This window comes from Lytechinus variegatus, chromosome 2 (assembly GCF_018143015.1).
Source record: "Lytechinus variegatus isolate NC3 chromosome 2, Lvar_3.0, whole genome shotgun sequence".
Taxonomy (NCBI): Eukaryota; Metazoa; Echinodermata; class Echinoidea; order Temnopleuroida; family Toxopneustidae; genus Lytechinus; species Lytechinus variegatus.
Window position 1 is genome coordinate 22,725,736 of NC_054741.1, and position 21,301 is coordinate 22,747,036.

A 21,301-nucleotide genomic window follows, 5' to 3' on the forward strand; every position below is an offset into this window, starting at 1 on the left:
ATTGCATCTTCTCACCTGTGTGGGTCTACATGGCACTTTGCAAGAACATCCGGGGATGACCATGCTTCTACTGGGGTCCCGCCCCAGTTTGACGAGATCAGGCCTATCGGGTACCTGAGATGATTGTATAGATTGACGCCATAGAACCAACAGAGGGCCGAGAAATACAAAAATCCTTGTTCTCCCTTCCCCAGCACATCTACAAAAGAAAAATACAATATAATGCCACAATTAACATGAAAAATGTCAGTAGTAATAGATTGAAAATGTCAGTATGTAGTCTACAGGTTCTAGGGCCCATTGGAAAAAGAGTTGCAATCAATCCCAACTCTAAAAATCATGCGCAACTTGATTTTCAACCAATCAACAGCGCGCATTTGGGAATTGCGATTTATTTTTTGGCTTGCGTTCAATCGCAACTCTTCCTGCAACGGGCCCCTAGGCACTTATAAAGTAACAGCGATAATAATAATAATAATGATAATGTTAATAATTATAATAATGATAATAATAGTAACAATGATAATAATAATAATAATAAAAAAAAAATAATAATAATTAATAATAATAATAAGCATGAGTAGCTTTACAAACAGCTTTACTAAACACCCTCTTTGACTGCCAGGCTATTGTGTAGCTATGAGAGGAAATGAGTCACCATACAGACTTGCTATGTGTCAACTTTACAGGGGGTACTCGTGAATATACATGTACATATACAAACTGACAACTAATATTCCTCTGTTGACAATTAAATTAATGGTAATACAGGACATATTATTTTCTTACAACTGCACTCTGGAAATATGTAGTCAGGCAGTTTTCAATAAAAAAGTAAAATGGAAATAATTTGAACTATAAGTGTAAAGGTCATACAAAAGGATTGCCATTATAATACTTAATTATGTACATGTACTACTCTTTGAGACTGTTGTTAAAAGCGCTTTATAAATTTCAGTGTCATTATTCATCATAATGTGTTCGATCATAAACCTACAAAGTCTAGATATCCTTGTATTGCAAATAATGGGGAGTGATAGAAACCTATATTCTCAGAATATAGACTTACCGGGATCTGGTCTTGACCAAGGTTTATATAGAGCTGGGATATCATAGTACGGTACAGATGAATCATTTTGATAGATTGAAAGAACTCTGATATCAGTGTATTGATAAGACTGATCTATGGATGCTGAGCCATTAAAAGCCTGTAAGGGGGGGGGGAAGAAAAATTTATTTAAAAAGCTTAAACGTTAAAGAAACAGGAACGAAAAATAACAAAACAATAACGATTATTCATGGGGAATGCTTATTATGCTTAACCTTGAATCATGAAGGCACAAATCTAAAATTCTTTTAAAAGTACATAAAGGTCAATTTTGGGGCATCTGGGGCCAATTTTCCAGTGTCCTTTTCAACCTTTCTCAAATTACAACACCTTCTAAATACTCTAATAAAAATCACATCAATCATATCCAGAAGCTAATATACGTTTAAGTAAAATTATGAAATTCACAATGATACAGAGAATTGAAATCAAACATTACCTGCTTGACATCAAACGCCATGTTACTTTGTCCACTGCAAACCCAAACATCTCCAAAGAGAACATCTTCCAGTGCAATAACTTCTTGAACTCCTTGATTGTCTGACGTTATCTGGATGGTGAAAGGACCACTTGGAGGTTGGGGGTCAAGGGTCACTTTCCACACCCCTTCGCTGGTAAAAGTAGCTGTGAATTGTACAGAACCAGGAGGTCATTTCATAAAGCTGTTTGTAAGTTAAGAGCGACTTTAAGAACGACTGGTGATCCTTTCTTACATGCTAGACCATCGCCAATGAATATACCATGAAAAAGGATCACCAGTCGTGCGTTTTTTTGACTCACTGGATGCATCAAACAAATGGTACAGGGTACCTAACCGGTGTGCTGGCTCAGTTGGTAGAGCATTCGTCTCACAACCGGGAGGTCGGGGGTTCAAACCCCGGCCGCGTCAGACCAAAAGACCTTAAAAGGCTGCCGGGCCCATGATCAATTGGGCAAAGCACATTTTTGGAGTATTTCAAACAATAAAATATAGATTTTCATTTTTTGTCCCCATGTTGTTTATCTGGGTTTTTAGTGTTAGAATGCCAAATTGTACCATATGCAAATAAAAAATGAATAGAAACTATATTATGTACCATCTTAGATACATATTGGTGGCAAATATAAAAGTAAAGAAAAGCTTCAGAGAAGGTACAGTGAATACCTACTCCAAGGGAACAGACTAAGGTTACACAATAACATTATAGAATTTGAAGAATGTGTATTTGCATTCCAAATATATAAATATTACAGCAAACAATGAAACCATTCACATCAATAGACTTTGAACAAAAATGTGCATAAAAGACGACATTTTCAACCTGACTGACATTGCCAACCTCAGTACAAAGATGTATAGAGTGATTTCCTGGTCTTTCGCTGAGGAATTGTGAAACGTTCTATCAGCACAATGTAATCAATATGTTCGTGAAAGTGATCAAACAGATACTAATAACAGATGAGAGAGTATATATCATTATAAAATTTAAATCATGGGCAATTCTAATTAGGCAACATTCTATTAACTCATTTGATATGTAATTCTGAAAGTTTGTCAGAAGGATGTTCTGCCTTTAAATCTCATTTCATAACAAACACTATCCACATAAAAGGAGTAAACAAATAGAGTCAATTCTAACACTTAGTACGATTGATCCACATGTTATCCGTCTTGACAGCCTTAACAACTATCAATTTGCAATAAAATTTACATGCAGGCTAATGCTTTACAAATACTTTAAGAATTATATTTGATGATACCAAAATACAATGCACATATACTTTTTGATCTTTTTAGGGGGAGGGGGAGGGGGGGGGTTCAATCCAGAGATAAGTATTTCTGGACACTGGAGAGAGAACACAAGATATATACTGACCACCTCCCGCTTCTGTCTGATATAGTTTTTCTTTGAGTTCAAGGGTGATGTTGGCTCCAAGACCAGAATAGCCCCAGATGACAGCACTGTGTGGTTCCATCTGCAGTACCATATGACTAGCATAGTAGGAGGCCAATCGCAATGAGCCCGCTATTTCAAAATAACAAAATAATAATTAGTTCAGAAATTAAAACTGCAGGAATGAAATCGCGGGATGAAAAAGATTACTCCTTTACAATTTATGAATCGGTGAATGAAACAGAATGAACAATATACTTCTTGGGATATGATAAATGTACTACCATACTACAAATTGGATATCATTGGCGGATTTGAGAGCGATAATCAAAATTTGAAATATAAAAATGCCATTTTTACCCAAGTGTGACCCCCTGTATGATATTATGATATTATCATCATCACCATTATTTGAGATCAATAATAGCCAAATAGAATACATTTCTGTATAGCTACCACGGGAGGAATCAACAATTAAAGGGGGAACAATACAGGTTAACTAGCATTCTGTTAACAGTAGGGCAAGTGACTATCAAGGAATATCTTTGGGGTTACAATAAAGGAGGAATATCTTTGGGGTTACAATCAGGTTATAGGCCTATACAAGCTGTCTCATTTGAGGCATTGCATGGTGTAATGAGCAATACTTTTTGAGGGCATAATACATGGTGAATGGGGCAACATTGATAAAATCTGTGAATTTTTACATTAATATTCAGAAATTTGTAGGATGGGGGTGGGGACCAAACACTTCAAAAATGTTGAAGCCTTCTTTTTGGGTTTGGATTATACAATACAATATTAATTCAATAGTTGTTATCTTCTTTGTTTTTTTCTCTATAATCATTGATATAAGATCTATACTAAATTCAGATGGAATCTTTCGCATTAACTTTTCCAAATGGCTGTTTAAAATTAATTGTCCAGACACACAACTGGGGCTCTGGGTATATTTCCCCACAGTTTTCCTTTGCTTTTCTTTCTTGTTCTCCCTTTTTTCTTACTCATCAATAATAGTAATAACTTACTCATCAATAATAGTAATAAAATTAATGAAAAGGTAAATATTATCGAATTCTCATGCGAGTGTATCCGGATAATAATGTGCACATATTTAATTTAAAAAAAATAAATAATAACATTGTGTTACTATTATCAATTATCATCATTGATCATTACATTATCATGTATGTATTGTTAGTTAACTTAACTTACTAATGTACTGTCATCAAAAGACATAAAATCAATGCAATTAGAATCCGTCATATTCATTTTTCCATCATTGCGACTGCGAGGTTAGGACGTCTCTGTTGTGGGCGTGTTGGATTAGCTAGTCACTATCACTAACCTCGTACTACATACTAATAGTGTGAGTGTATTGTATTAGCTCGTCGAAGGATAATTTTTAAATTTAAACAATTTACGTGCCAAATAAACTCACCAGAACTATAGATTGTCCCGCAGGCTAACAGCCAAAAAAGCTGTAAAATATGGACTCCCGAAAGCAACATTTCTGTTGTTGAAGCCTTGCCTGACTTCACTTGACGGATGGAATGATGAAAAGTTTGTTGTTGACTTTTTTGGCTTGGGATTCAGCGTGCACACCCTATACAAAATAAATACCGGTAGGTCACCTGATCACTCGCTTCCTGAAAGTCATGTGATCAAGATGCAAACAACGGTCAACATTGGCTCCGATAGGCGAGAGCGCGTGAATGGCCCTTGCCGTGGATGGGGTGGATCTCAAGCCAAGGAAATAGATGCCTCTCAGTATCATCTCATGAATGCCTGATTGTCTCAGAAAGCAGACTTTGTCTTTGAGCAACTCGTCAATCATTATTTGGTGTCAATTCCATGGCTAACTAGTCGTAGACTGTAATATGTGAAGCTGAACTTTTTCTGACATGTCTGAAGACCAGTGAAGACTGAACATTGCATTGACAAATGACATTGTCAAAATATCAGAAAATAGGCGTTAACAACACTCTTCTAAATTCTAATTTCTCAATCTAACAACAGATTGTGGAAGTGTGCACCAAGTCCAAGACCAAGGCAAGCAAGGACAGGTCCAAGCTAGTCAATGATTGAGCACCGACTTTGACTTGAGTTAGCCTAAGTCTAGTCTAGTTACTGCGACACGGCAGCGACTTCTCCAGAGCTTTAAATTAAAAAAATTTACTTTTTTTAGAAGTCTGACTGAGCTGAGCAGTCATCATGACGAGAACATTCGATAACATCCACTGGCACTGGGCTTGTTTGTTCGTCATCGCCACTTGCCAAATTTCATATTCTGCAACTGATGGTGCTACTGTTCAAGGTAAATTCCACTTATCTCTACTAATCCAGCTGAGTATGTCTAGATGTTGTCATGGTTCTAGTTTAACTCTATCACCATGGCCTTACTCACACACAAAGCAACAAGGTTTGTAAACATTTGGAGGGGGCAAACATTAGGAAGACTACTTTTATTCTGATTACGTGAATGTTGATCAATTGTTTGAAAATTGATTCAGCTCTAGACCCTATTTATAAAGGATGTGAAAATGAGAAAAGTGTTTTTCCTTCCAGTTTATATACCTGTATATGTTTTTTTTTAGATCGTAGACTTTTTATTTATTTTTTTTAATTTTACCAGTAACCTATCCTACATTCTAACATGATGCTGCTTATGTCATTAAAAAAAGAAAGAAAACAAAACAAAAGTTTTAAACTGAAAGTCACCATTGACTATATTGTGTTTTTTTTTTTATGTGTGAAAAACTCCATGATTGGATTATTTCAAGTTTTCACTTTCATGGTTAATCATGTATGATTTGATGAAGTGTATATGTTTTCACACCCTGTACCAATTTAGCTCATTTTAAAAAGAAAAAATTGAGATTTTGTTGAAAAAGGGGGTATATATATCTCTCCCCCTGCCCCTACTTATGTATTCACTGATGAATTTAGGAATTACACCCTTATCCCTTTTGTAAAATTCATAAAATTGTTATTGGTATTGTTTGTTTTTTTCCTCTTGATTATTCATCAGATTCATTCAGGCTGGCAGCATACTATTCGGACCATATGGTCCTGCAGAGAGGTCCTGATCATGCAGTTATATGGGGATATGCTGTCAAAGGTGCTCAGATAACACTACTATTCAAGGGTGTTAAATACACCACAACAGCTACCACAGGTAATTGTATTTATCAGTTGATTTGATACAGAGTTCAGTTCTAGATCTTCCTCTTTATTTTTTTTCATCCATTGGATGGAGGTTAATATAAGTTTGTCTAAAATAGGAGGAGAAAAATAAGATGGAAGATCAGATATAAAGTGAATTAATTACCTCCCACCTTACCTGCATCTTCTTTATTTTTCTTTTCCCCTCTCTTCCTCCCCTCCCCCATTTTGCTTACCTCTCCCTAATCATTCTCATTTTCTTTTTTCTCTTTGCCGGCCCCTTGGTTTCTTCTTTTCCCTCACCTAACTTTTGTTTCCCCTTTAAAATCCTGTTGTAATAACATAGTCAATGTGATGGTAAATACCATGCCCTACCAAGGTTTCCATGGTGGTTGCCAGAATGAAAAATGCTACATGTTCCATACTACATGGAAGTTGGTTATTTTTTCACCTTTTTTGATCATTTTAAACCAAACAGTAGGTATATTTAGTTCAAATTTGTGAATAGTTTTCAACTTTGTCATTCCTCTTTTATTTATCACAGCTACTTTTACAAGCGAAGGGGTGTGGAAAGTGACCCTTGACCCCCAACCTCCAAGTGGTCCTTTCACCATCCAGATAACGTCAGACAATCAAGGAGTTCAAGAAGTTATTGCACTGGAAGATGTTCTCTTTGGAGATGTTTGGGTTTGCAGTGGACAAAGTAACATGGCGTTTGATGTCAAGTCTGTAAGTTTGATCTCAATAAAAATCAAAGCACAGGTCTTCTCATTAAATGCACTCTGGTAACCTTTACCATGTTTTTCAACAGATGACCTGATTGAATGAAGGATGTTGCATTGATATGGATTATTACATTCTTTTTTTTTTTTTAAAGATGTTAGCTTTGATAAGTATTGATGGTGATGATGATTTAACAATGAGAAAATGCTGAAAACAAACAGCTACAATTAGATGATTTCACATTGAAAATAGAAGACTCATCAAAAATTCCTTACAAAATTTGAGTTCAGCTGAAAGCAGAAAAGATATATATTTTTGCCAAAACAAACCTTGACTCATCGCTGGTGTTAATGCCTTTTTTTATTCACCACTTTCCAGGCATTCAATGGGACCGAGGCTCTTATTGAGTCATACCAGTATTCTCTTATTCGAGTTCTTTCAGTGTTCGAGGTGGAGTCGACTGTGCCTTTGTATGATCTTCAAAGTGTTTATAAACCATGGTCTTTGCCCAATCCAGGTTAGATTTTCTCTATTATTAGTATTAATCATTTAAGTAGTACCTTAATATCTATCAAGGTGTTGATCAAATATTAATTTTTCAACTCTCATTTTTGACAAAAAAAAGTTATCTAATAAGTTAGAAGTATTCCCGCTGGTGGCAAGTGCCCTCCTTTATAACTTGTCAGAAAATAAGAAATATTGTGCCAGAAAATCTTTTTGTGTTAGTTATAATAATCACTGTTTTATAAACATATTTGGTCTTATCTCAATAATCACTCCTTTTTTGTTGTTCATAAGTATTTATTCGCTTAGATAGTAATTGCTTATCGTTCTTATCTGGGGGACTTGTTGAAAACACATCTGTGGTTCACCTTTTTTAATATTTAACCAATGTTCCGATAACTGTAAATCTGTATTGTAATTTATTTTGTAGTTTCTTTGGGAGGTCAGAATGTCAACTTTGAGTTCTATTTCTCTGCTGTATGCTGGTTCTTTGGACGAGACCTTCATGATCACCTTAAGTATCCTATCGGTTTAATTTCTACAAACTGGGGTGGTACCCCTGCAGAGGCGTGGTCACCTCCTGAGGTGCTAAGCAGCTGTAATATATCAACACCAGAGAGACAAGAAGACAGTGAAAGGTAATCTGACTAAACATCAGAGGGGTAAATACATATCCTTGAGGAACCATCATTGTATATATAGAACCTATAAAGATACAAACAAGTAACATTATTCTGTGTTTCAATCTATCTGGTAGTTTCTTTGGGAGGTCTGAATACCAAGAGTGCATTGTTTTTCTCTGCTGTATGTTGGTTCTTTGGACGAGACCTTCATGATCACCTAAAGTATCCTATTGGTTTAATTTCAATAAACTGGGGTGGTACTCCTGCAGAAGCGTGGTCACCTCCTGAGGTGCTAAGCAGCTGTAATATATCAGTAGCAGAGAGACAGGAAGACAGTGTAAGGTAATCTGAAAAAGTTGAATAACAAAGGGAAAAGTGTCCTCTCCTTGGGCAACAATCACAGGCCATTTATCCATGAAAGCAATCAATAAGTATAGCACTTCACTAACGCTTTCAGTGTTGATTCTGAAGGCCATGTTGCATTTTATGTTAATATTTCTGTTCTTTATATCCTTGGTTACTTAGACAGGACAGTGTTTTTCAGAATAAGTGTGACACTAGTCTTCTGCTGTTCTTTCAGGATTGATAATCAAGTCAAATTGAATAAGTCTTCATCCAGACCAGAAAAGACATTCAATGGAACAGAGTCTGTAGTCTCCCAACGTGTTGGTGGACCACAAGGTCATAGTGTCCTTTGGAATGCAATGATTCATCCTCTCCTTAATATGAGCATTAAAGGTGCTATCTGGTACCAAGGTAAGAATCACTTTGATCATGATCTATCTTTAGGTTTTCATCTGCAATTATCACCTACATAGATATTTGTCATTTGACTGGTTGTTTTTTACCGATAATTCAGCCCATCTTACAATGACATCATTATTCGTTCAAGAGTGGAGCCATTCATCATGCAATTTTGGATCTATATGATTTTGTCCATTGCATGCTCGCCAAGACAACCTGCACTCTAGTTTGCAGCATTGTATCACTGTTACATGTATGTATCACTGTTACATGTATGTATGCAACAATCAACCGTTGACTGTCGCATTACTCGCATACATATGACAGACTGCACTTGCACTGCATGCACATAGGCATCCTAATGAATAAATTCTATTAAAATGACAAAGATATAATGTTAGGTGTCATATTAAACAAATAATGAATGTTTAGGAGTGCAATGGACAGAATACTTCATTCGGTGAAAGATGATAATCCTTTGCACTCCTAAACATTAGTTTGTATACCATGCTGTCACTGGTTAAGGACAAATGAAGTTTGATTCATCACAAGTGCAAGCTTTTCAAAACAGGTGTATATCCTTGATTGTAAGAAAAAAATGCTTTGTCATATTAAGTTCATAATCATGGAATACCATGATCCATGTGCTTTCTGATACCAAATTAGGAATCACTGGTCGATGGTCATACAACAAAGGCATGGGATTGGTGGATTACAGTGAAATATCTACTTTTCAAACCATCAATGGTATAACCTAGGTTGATAGACTCTGTCTTATAAAGACTTGCAATTGATCTACACATTCTCAACAATGGAAAGCCACCAAGGCAGCAACAACATGATCCAGAATTATGAATATCTTCAAAATATTTTATAAAGTCTGAATATGATCAATAGTTCATTTATTTGCCATTGTTTAGATGGATGAGCTTGCTCACATCCTAGGTGAAAATTTTATATCAATAACTTTGAAGTTTTTATTGATGGAAGTGGAATCAATTAGTTGTGACTGATTAAAGCAATCCCAACTCTTAGCATGATGAGTACCTGGATTGGGATAAGAAAGTAGCTCATAATATCTTCATATGAATTAATAATATTTGGATCATAAGGTAAAGATATCTTTTATGAAGAAAACTACCCTGATAAAAATTATATTTCTCTTGTTACTGTATCTGAGCACTTATATATTATTTCAATTTTTGTGCAACAAAATTGAAATTTTATGAAAACTGTATTAATTAAGCCTAAATACTTTCAGGTGTAGTGATTTAATTCCAAAGAAATAATGCAATATAAATGTCAAGACACGATTTTATGTTATTAGATTGTACAGTATGAAATAAATCAAAGCTTCTAGAAAAGTGGTTGGGTCTGTAAAGCTACAAAATAGCATTATAGGAATCTATAATAAGAAGAATAATAACAATTTACCATGAATTCTTTGTATGTTTTGGTCAATTCTTAGGAGAAGATAATGCAGTTCATGACCCATCAACGTACAACTGCTTGTTCCCTCATATGATTAACAGCTGGAGAAAGGAGTGGTATGCTAGTACTGGGGGAGTCATGAATCCACAATTTCCTTTTGGTTTTGTCCAGGTAAGCCACCTTAGATTAAGGTTTTAATGTGTGAACATTCACACTTCTGTATCAGTAGCTTTTATCCAAATGTCTTGTACATTGAATTTGTAGAAAATTAACCATCCTCAAATATGAGATCAAATATTGCTGTATATTTCATGGATGAATGATATTGCAATATAAGATTGAGCATCCATTATAAGATTTACAATTTCGCTACTCATTTGACTATCATTTTTTACCAAAGTGGCAATGAATCCGCCACAAAATTTGAAGTTTTCTTTTTAAAAAAATGTTATTGTATGGTTGTGTACAATGATTGGTAGATATTTGAAAAGTAGGTTGATGCTCAAAAATTTGATTATCAAAAACTAAATGTTATCTTTGTCACTTGTATATTTAATATGAGTAGCATTATTAAAGTATGAAGGAGATTTAAAACAAGGAATTCTGAATAGGATATTAATACTTTCACTGGTTTGACATTTTTAATTATCATCTGATTTTTTTTCATGAAGCTCTGTAATTCAGAATATCCCGGGAATGCTAATTTCACTGCTTTGCGTTGGCACCAGACAGCAGACTACGGCTACGTTCCTAATCCACTCATGCCTGATGTCTTCATGGCAGTTGCCATTGATTTACCTGATCTCAAATCACCCCATGGACCGTAAGTTCTGGGCCCCATATTACAAAGAGTTACGATTGTTCCGATCAACCACAGCTATGGAAAGCCAGCAACGTCAGCAGCTAAAATGTATGTTTGTTCACAATATTTTCTAGGTATTGTGTGTAATCTTACATTCATTGTTTTTTGTTGTTGAAAATTCAGTGTGCTTCTCTTTGTTTACGAAGAACATGCAAATTTTCTGGAAAAATTATGACATTGTTGGATTTCCATATACATGTAGTTTAAGATGATCGGATCAATCAAAACTCTTTGTAAGACGGGGTCCTTGTCTTCTGTCATTATGTTCATTGTCATCATTATTGTCATCATTATGACAACCTCTATCATCATCTTCAAACTTTTTATTCAGCTGTGTTGGAATAACAAGTGAAAAATAAATAAATTGAAGGGTGATTGCATTTCAAGACTGAAAGTTATACTGTAAAATTTGTGAGAGATATTCTTTTTACATACAATATATTCCTTCCTGGTTGGGCTTGTTGGATCATATGATCACACAAAAGGGAAATAATAGCAAATAGAGCAGAAATATTCCATTGTTGATAACTTGAATACAAATAGTGACACATGTGTGCATTCCCAGTGAAGTCAAACATTGCACCTCAAACTTGTATTTTGTGAGTGTAGGGATTTATATGTCTGTCTACACAGAATACACACACCTAATTTATCTTTCTCTCACACACACATGAAAAAAACACACACCCACATGTGCTTGCATATATCATTGTTTATGACTTTTTAGTCGTAATATATATCATTCCCTTTTTTGAGACAAGTAAGATCTGACTGCTATCATTATTCTCATTAGTAGTTAATTTGTAGAACTTACCCAAATAATAATTAAAGGGATCAACTTCACACTTTGCTCCTGTGTGCATATGGAGAATTATTAGAATTTTTAGTCACAAGTCAAATGCCATGGGTCAAAAAGGTTATTAATTTGAAATTGCACATAAAAGATAGTTGTGGGAATGGCAATTACTGGGGCATAATTTTGAGTAAATACAGTTAATAATCCATCTAAGCTGTTCATATCTTGTCTATTGAAGCATCTGAAGAGTAATCCTTTGTAGTAAACCTTTTTCATTACAGATATATTAAGTTACTGTGATACAAGTACCCTCCAACTTCTGTTATTGTTTCCAAGGAAGTAAAACTAAAAATAGATAAGGCAATTTAAAGAATACCTCTTTATCTGTAGATATTTATCTTAGTGCACATACATTGAATGCACATCCTACTAGACTCATTATTTTGCTCTGACATCATGCTTGTTCAGTGTATGTGAGGTACAATAAAAGATAAGAGGAACGTTAAGATTATTTTCAGAGTTCTAATTTTATTTTGACTATGTAGGTACAATAAAATTAGAGATACTAATTTCTGTGACATTCCACTTTGTTTTCTCATTTCCTTAATATAGTGTTCATCCTCGTGACAAAGAGGATGTGTCGGCTAGGCTACTACTAGGTGCTAGAGCAGTTGCTTATGGGGAGAATTATACAACATTCCAAGGCCCTTTCCCAAGCAACGTCTCGTATATCGCCTCATCTTCTCTTTCAATTCAGTTCAACGATGGAAAAGCAAAACTCAAGATGAACAACAAGGCTGGGTTTGATGTAAGACATTATGTTAGGACCCTTTCGATTTGCACGTTGGCTGTAGTGTTCTGCTGCGTAATTTTGTCACAGTACTCTTGATTTGTGTTTCGTGCTTACAAAGTTGGTGGAGTGGAATACCAGGCACTGGTGTCATAATATTCAAGTGGGGTGGGGGGATGAAACAATAGATCACCCCCCCCTTGAACAATAGATTCACAACACAATTGACACCCATGGTACCAGGGTCGTGTGGTCTAGTGGTTACCGTAAGTAACGGTCTATTAACCGCACCTTTTTCTCGGTGGGATATAAGCAAAAGTTGGGGGTGCGGTTTATCCACGGTGACGGGCCCGCCCTTGTAACCCCTCCCGAACATGTAAGGCATCTGCCAGTTCACAACACATCATGTGGCCGGGCGTAGCCGCCCAGGGCAATGTCGTTTAGAGGGGTATGAGCCGCGGGTAATGGGAAGCAATTATTACGATCTTAATCAAACATTGTCCATAACAAACGCACCCACCTTCATGACACTAATTTCGACTTTATTCTTAATTCAAAGCAGCGAAGTTCCCTGGCTAAGTTAAAAGAGACGCCAAGCATACTGAGCGAGAGTTAGCTTGCGTTGTATTGTGGTTATAGTGCAACTTAAGCTGGCGCTATTCATTTTAACCCCTCTCCAAAGTCCCGCGTTTCGCGCCAGCTTATTTTTTCTTTCCCGTTTCATTTTCATAATATACCATGTACACCATGCACCACGCACGAGAGACGGCACGAAGCAGTAAAAATAACTGGAAAAAATGCCAATTTCTTTGTTTCTTGAACCTTCCTGTAATCCCGTATCCAAAATTCATGCTAAGACATCGAATGCTAGACAAATTCTGAAAGTGATTGTGAGGTTGTGATGCAAGAAATGTTAATTTTCCAATTTTTCCAGTGGTAAATAAACCCTGATATATGAAATTCATAAGAACAGTAGCTTTAAGATATCTTCTGACAAATTATAGTTTGACAGCAGAATATGTTACAATAGTGCCTCTAAACAGACTCGCACTAGAAAAATTCAGTTTTTATCAAGTAGTCTTTTCCAAAGTTATTGTCACAATTTTAGGAGTACATGTAATCATTTCTTCGGAGTTTATTAGCTCTCCCTGCTAAGTCATTTTCTATTGCTCTGCATACCCTTAAAAACATATTTATGACCCAGTATCACTCCAGCTCCCCTTTCAATTGGTCTTGAACACTTTGTTTTTTAATTCTCAGCCAGACGCCCTGTTCACTCCACCATTCCACCTCTATCATTATAATTTTATACCTTTGTAACATCATCTTCAGGTTTGCTGTGCATCATCCTTCGCCGACTGTCCTCTTCAGGGTAACTCTTCCTGGGTAACCACTACCATCATGAGCCTCTATCAGAATGCTACCGTTGCGATTGAAGACCCCTGTTCTGGTCCCCCAATGGCCGTCAGGTACATTTGGGCTGATCTCCCCTGCGAGTTTAAAGACTGCCCTCTATATGATGCCGTGAGTCAGCTGCCGGTTCCTCCGTTTTTCTTGCCTGTCAAGCAGCAATCTGTGAAGAGGACACCAAATATTGTTTTCAATTGATGGGATGTAAAGTAACACAAAACTAGCAACTGATCATACGATTGATTTTCTGAGTGATTTTCTGAGTGATTTTCCGAGTGATTAGTTGGATCACTAAGTTTTGTGTTACAGGGCCTAAATGAATATTTCAAGTTTTTATAGCACATGATCAAATCAAAGCATGAGAACTTTTTTATAATATTAACCCTCAGATTATGTTACACCATATGGATACACCAGCTATTATTTGCTGTCAGTTTAGTATCATTGCCATTTGGTTTTATAGTCATCACTTGAAACTAAATTACCACTTGGCGCACTTGTCATTTTGCCTTCTGATGATTGAACAAAATGGTCTTATTGCAACTTTATAGGTTTATCTATTATGAGTTTGTCTTAAAGGGGACATTCACTTTGATGATGAGTTAGGTTTTACTAAAATAAGAAAAATAATGGGTTATGTCTGATGAAGAATAAGAAAGTTGTGAACTTTTAAAGTTTTGATTGACAAGCAGCTTTTCCATATTTTGTGTGATATAAATTTCCCAAATTGTCATTTAGAAAAAAAATATATTGTGATATGAATGTTTCTTCAGACACCTCATTTCATACCATGTTCTTTCCAAAAAATATTTTTATTCATCACGTTCCTTTAAAACTTTAACTTTATGTAATGTATACTACATGATATATGGAGGTGCTGTATGCATATCATATCACTAATATAAAAAATTAGAATATTCTTAACTCTCTAATTCTCTGACGGATTTTCATCAAAACTTCATATGTATTTTTTCTGCTATTATTAAAACCAACTTATCAGTCATCAGATAGACTGAATAGTGTGGGACCAAATAGGAATTCAACATTATGGGCAAAAAGCCTGATTTGAAAAACAAATTGTAAATTGGCTTGTTCGTGGTAAATATTACAATATCAATTAAGCAGAATCAAACCAAATGTCCACCAAGAGTTTGTAAGTTTGAAAATAATGTGCCAAATGATTCTGATAAAATAAAAATATCTAATTGTTCAATGATTTACAAAAAATAAGCAATTAATAAATTCACAATATTTGCCAAAAATCAGATTATATCATCCATGCGAAATGAAATATTTTTAACAAATAAAATGTGACGTCTCTAATGCAATGTTTCATTGCACAATATATTTTTATGATCTCTGTGTGTACGTGTTTGTATTATTATTGCACAATCATCTTTTAGAAACTAAGAAGTGTGTTGTATGTAGAAAAATGATTTTATGTTTATTCTAAATCTGATGTCTTTCATGCTGGTGTATTTAATAAAACCCTTTATTTCTAGATAATAGGCCTACTACACTGCAAAAACTCTGGTGTTGATTTAACACCAGCCCGGAATCTATATCTGTCCACACCAGAGAAGTATTGAAACAACACCAGTTTGGAATCAAACTGATGCTGTTTCATTACTAACTGGTGTTGTATAAATGCATATCTGGTGTTAGACCAAAACCAAACTGGTGTTGTTTAACACTTCTCTGGTGTGGACAGATATAGATTCCAGGCTGTTGTTAAATCAACACCAGAGTTTTTGCAGCGTAAGTTCAAACCTGCTCTTGTGGCTATCTGTTTGTAAGGTTCACCTGTCCATACATGGCAATTTCTTTTCTTGAAATTAGTAAAATCTTCCATTGGAGCTTGTACAATTTTAGGAACCTTTCCATAAGGACCATCTGCCTGGAGTAAAGCACTTTATGTATCTATGTTGAAATTGTCACCCACTGACCAATTCCAGGCTTGGCTTCATTTCAGAAGATTTATTAGTCATAAAATTTGAGAAAAAATGTATTTTATTTCATTTCATTGTAAATGCCATCTTTTGTCACTTTTGTAGTAGAATTATAATCAACTGAAATGCAGTAACACTTCATCAATGATAGAGATCTATTAATAGTTGATATGAAGTGAACAGTTCAGTACTAGCTAGCGATATTCGTCTTAAGGGGAAGTTCACCCTGAAGAAAACTTTGTTGTAAAAATAGATTAAAAAGATGGTCAAAAATTTTGGTGAAGATTTGAGGAAAATCCGTTAAAGAGTAAGAAAGTTATTAGAGTTCAAAGTTTTGGATTTGTGACGTCATAAACGAGCAGCTGCCCCATGTGTTATGTAATATAAAATGCATGAATTTCAAATTTTGTATGGTTCCTGATGACTTAATTTTGTTTTCTGTTCGTGATCGGGTGTGAAATGATTTGTCTATCGATATACAAAAGTTACAGTGAAAACCATTTTAAATTTTCTGAGAAAATGACATTTCATTGACTTTTTTACCATTCGCTTTGTAGAAATGCTGCTCGCATATGATGTCACAAATCAAATAATTGAAATTCGAATAAATTTTTAATTATTTGATGAATTTTTCTCAAACCTTCGGCAATATTTTTTAATTATTTTTTCTGCTATTTTTACAATAAACTTTTTGTCAGGGTGAACTTCCCCTTTAACAACATAATAGGATCGGTGAATCAAATTGATTGGTCTTATGTTATGGAGCCAAGGAATACTTACAGCTACCTTCTGTATATTGATTGTAATTTCTATTTTCATTTAGAGATTTATTGAAATACAAGAAATGATTTGATCAGTACATTACCAGCATGGAAGCTTTGACTTTAAATTCACATTATGATAGGATCAATAAATCAAGCTAGTAATTTGTGATTTACAGAAAGTAAGAATGCTAGCAGGAAATGTGAATATTGATTATAATTATAATTTTCATTTTCATTTACTGAAATAGGAACATTCAAAGGTAAACGTATACCTGACATATATGTTCCATTTCTTTATCTACATCTTTATATATGGTTTGGTTCAATTTAGCTGAAACACAAGTATTTTCTCACTCATTATTAGTAGGAATACAGTGGATACTGTGTTAACCTAGTAGAAATCGGAATACTTTTTGTTCATTGGAAATAGGTTCATATTGAAGTATATTTTAAGTAATAACTAAGCGTCTTTTCTTACAAAACTTCTAAGAAGCATATAAAAAGTAGCAAGAGAAAAAAGAGCAGAGAATACTTTCTTCATTTTATAGAAGATACCTTCATCCACTTTATTTTTTAATTTTAATGAAATTGATTTGTGCAATCGATCGATGGATACTTGCCAATCTTGACACAACAGTGATATATTGGTATGTTAACTTCAATGAAATATAATTCTATACATGATTGAAATATGTATTTTACGTTTAGTGATTTATGCACTTGAAACAAGAATACTGCGTCCCACAGCATGCTTGAAAAAGGAGCAAGGAGGTTTAATTAAAAACATGTATTCAGTAGTGGGGGGGGGGTGTTGCAGGGGTCACCCCCCCCCCCTCAAAATTATTTAAAACCCTTTTTTTCCTTTTCAAATTTGCTTGGTACGAAAAGACCCAGTCTTTTTGGTAATTGTTTTTGCTTCTCAACTTTTCATATAGCTCAAACCCCCCCCCCTTTCAAAAATCCTGCATACGCTACTACATGTATTTATGTGTAGGTGGAGAGCTTAGATCCTCTCTTTAATACATTCATATACTACTTGTATGATACATACAAAACAATGACGGAGAATGAGGAAAAGTGAATTTTTTTAAATCATGGAACTGCTATTCCACATAACCCCTTCATTGTGTCAGAAAGGGACCGAGATGACAGAGATATGAATATAGAAGGTGAGAAAAAGTTGTAGAGTCATGTCAAGCCCTGGCGTTCAGATGAGGGGCTTTGGGGCATTAAGCATCATTTTTCTACCATCAGAGATTTCATCAATTCTATCCATCATTGCCCAGATAGAGGTGTCATGTACAAAGACTGGAATCAAACTATACTGAAATGTGATTATCCTGTTAAAGCTCTCATCAAATCACAATTTTTCTATTCTATCTGTATTTCCTCATGCATGATTAAAAAGAATCTTAATGGTTTTTTCATCAATGTTACCTCATATTATACCATCCTAGTTGTAGACTTGTGTATTTTATTGTCAAAATTTATGTAGTATGGCTACATGCTGCAAACAAAGTTATGTCAATAATATGGAATCGAATTAGCAAACAATCACATATAGTCGCCATTAAGTAGCTTGTGTCATAATTCAATCTAAAGATTTTTTTACAATAAAATCTGCAATTTTAAATGAATTGAAATAAATGATCTTACATATGTTGTAGAAAAGCAATGATGTGTGTTTGTGGTGTCATTTAATTCTCTTCTTTGCATATCGCCCCTATTGACCATATTTGGAGATATTAAGCAGTGTGAATTAAGTAGTTTTAACGATCAATTTGTGCTCTGTCAATCATACAATTTCATTTATTTGCTTCATGCATAATTGATCTCTAGAAAGGTTTGGTTGATTTCTTTATGTACAGTCATGGGCGAAAAAGTAGTTGCCCCCCCCTCTCCCCAAAAATAAAATAAAATAAAAATAAATAAATGAATAGAAAAAAATAAAAATGAAATGAAAAATCATACTATTAATTGCAAGTTTCATAAAAATTAATGCACCTTAAGTGTTCAACAGATCTTTTGATTCCAATTTGATTAAAACCAAAATTAAATAAAGGGGGAGGGCAGGGGGCACATATCTAGATAATTCAAAGTATTTTTTTATTTTCAAAGTGCCCCCTCTTAATGAGAATCAAGAATTGAGGGTACTTGCTTGCCAGGAAATTTAGGGGGGAAAAAAGAAAAGAAAACCACACTCTGCTCCTGCATCCCCCATCCCTGGGTCCACCCAGTCCTATACCAGTATATAGAATAAGATGGTTTGCATTCAGATTAGTCAATGATTGCTCAACTATAAACTAAGATTTTAAAAAGACTATACAAGTTTAGAATAAATCTTATTGTTTTTCAAAATAACTTCTTCACAGATCAGTGATATCATTCTTATTTTTGTTCTGGGAAATACAGGGAAAGACCATAAAACGTCACGAGTAATACTGTAGTCTTAGATTGTATACTTCTGTACAAAATCGATTATGCGTTTAAAACGTTTGGTTTGAAATATGATTTTACTATAACAAAGTTTAAGGCACCGGAAGAGGGAATTCTCAATAGCTTTATGTTTTTTATAATTTAAATAAGTTATTCAAGATGTGAAAGTGGCTGAAATAAGTAGAAGAAAATCTGTTTGGAAAATTGTTAATTCACAAGTGTCTGAATTCGCAAACTATCGACGAGGCTAAAGCAAACGGTGTACAATCGAGGATGACCTACCTATACTCATAGATGCGTGATCTGTGAGTAACTACTGCAATGCAAAACGATTAGGAGTCTCGTACATCGATCTGCGAGGCCTGGGGCCTTGGGGTCCATACGGGGGGGGGGGGCACTCAGTATATAATGCATAGTGGGTATACGCCGCGGAGGGGACCCCCATTTTTACACTAAAATTTCCATTTCAAGGCATAGCATTTTTGTCTTATTGAGAAAAAGAACAAAGAAAGCTGGCTCAATTAAGGCATAGCATTTTCTTCTTATCGAGAAAAAAGAAAGAAATCCGCTCCAAAGCTTCTCATATTTTTTTCTGTTACGCCGTTTTGTTCCGGTCGCATTGATCTGCTTCAATGAGCTGCGCATTTTTGGTGAAAAGTGGCCGCAGAGCGCTAACCATCGCCATCCGAACATCGCCACGGGCATGCGTGCACTGTCATGCACGCATGCCCGTTCCATGGATGCATACCATAGAGTTATATAAACCTAACGTATTTAACTCTATGATGCATACTCACTCGGCGATCCGTTCCAAGGACCCCCGTTTTCACAAACATTTGTAGTTCCGAAGCCCGTTCCGAGAACCCCCCTTTTTTTACAATAAGCCCGCTCCAAAGCCCCCGCTTTTTGTCTCGCCCGGAGCACACCCCTACCACTTTTTGGGTCGAGTGCCCCCCCCTCCTGGGGGGTCCATAGACCATAATAGTCGAATCATTGCTAGGGTCACTTCCATTTAAGATTTGCATCCGACCTAAATAATAATAAAACATGGAAAGGGTGTTTTTCAGGCGCTGAATGCGAATAGTGTGATATAAAAACTGTCCCAAAATGAGAAAATTGCCCATTTTATGTTAAAGGGGGAATTTTGCCGACTGCATGATCATTACTAGTACATACTGATTGCAGGGCCTGCTTGTAAGAATGTAACAAGACATATGAAAGGAAAATATTCTAGCCACCATGATAAAAAGTCAAAATACGGAATTAATGTAGGCCTATAATAGTACGTATACCCTATGGTTCTCAAACTAAGAGCCTCCTGTTTCTCGGCGGTGTCCTCATCCCAAAAGTTAATGGAATTCCTGAGTGTGTAAATCTGGGACAAAATAGGCCTATCTGTATAAAATTGGTGTTTAAAGTTTCTCCCTCTCTTCAAATAATTTCAATCACGTGTATATATATATATATTAATTTTCATTGATCTGTTTTTTTCCCAAACCATGGAGATTTGTATTATATTTCATGCATTTAGTGACTTCTGATAAATACATAAATAAAAAAAAGAGGTGTTTAAAGTGTTTTAGCGGCAGTGAACCTCATCAAAGGGATGGTCCGGGCTGAAAACATTTATATCTAAATAAATGATAGAGGAAACTTCGGAGCAAAATGCTGAAAATTTCATCAAAATCGGATAAAATATTTGCATTATTCAGGTGAAACAGTTCTAGGCATGTCTTTTTGAATATTCAGGTAGGCTGATGATGTCCCCACTTTTTTTTACGAAGTTTTATCATTGATTTATGATCAACATCACTCAACTATCATGGATAATAATGCTAAAGATGGTTCTATAATGTAATATTCTTTTCATTCTGTTTATGCTTTCATCTTTTTTTTTTTGGCGCGGGGGGCTATCTTTGTTTTTTTTCCTTTGGTCATTTGACTGCATATCTTCTATATGGTGATCAGCTAGAACAAGCCTCCCCCCCCTGAATCAAATGAAGTCCCCTGTAGGCTCTTTTTTTATCTTTTTCCCCATTATACAGTCCCTTACTACATTTAATTTATTCACGATTAATCCCTCCCATTTCAAGCTAAGAATTTTTTAAGCATCCTCCCCGGC

General features: G+C 35.2%; 2 protein-coding genes across 4 annotated transcripts in view; one reads left to right on the top strand and one right to left on the bottom strand.

The window, feature by feature from the left end:
* Positions 1-4,608, bottom strand: part of LOC121407594 (sialate O-acetylesterase-like) — a 14,408-nt gene extending 9,800 nt beyond the window's left edge. The window contains exons 1-5 of one of the 2 annotated variants that reach the window (XM_041598741.1): positions 4,424-4,608; positions 2,965-3,114; positions 1,548-1,732; positions 1,070-1,208; positions 16-199 (exon numbers count right to left, since the gene is read on the bottom strand). In XM_041598741.1, coding sequence (XP_041454675.1) covers positions 16-199; positions 1,070-1,208; positions 1,548-1,732; positions 2,965-3,114; positions 4,424-4,493 — 728 coding nt within the window. In that variant the 5' untranslated portion in view covers positions 4,494-4,608. Of the gene's footprint in view, positions 1-15; positions 200-1,069; positions 1,209-1,547; positions 1,733-2,964; positions 3,115-4,197; positions 4,302-4,423 lie in introns of those variants that run through there. The other variant, XM_041598742.1, reaches the window with a different exon arrangement.
* A 547-nt stretch (positions 4,609-5,155) lies between these two features.
* On the top strand, positions 5,156-14,287 carry LOC121407595 (sialate O-acetylesterase-like). 2 transcript variants are annotated; one of them, XM_041598743.1, is made up of 10 exons: positions 5,156-5,299; positions 6,014-6,160; positions 6,692-6,876; positions 7,249-7,387; positions 7,805-8,012; positions 8,578-8,753; positions 10,210-10,343; positions 10,844-10,995; positions 12,443-12,638; positions 13,953-14,287. In XM_041598743.1, the coding sequence occupies exons 1-10, from the start codon at positions 5,197-5,199 to the stop codon at positions 14,226-14,228; spliced, it is 1,716 nt and encodes a 571-aa protein (XP_041454677.1). In that variant the 5' UTR covers positions 5,156-5,196; the 3' UTR covers positions 14,229-14,287. The 2 variants fall into 2 exon arrangements, with proteins under 2 accessions (XP_041454677.1, XP_041454678.1); XM_041598744.1 differs by lacking the exon at positions 7,805-8,012 and adding an exon at positions 8,132-8,339.
* Positions 14,288-21,301: the final 7,014 nt, after the last annotated feature.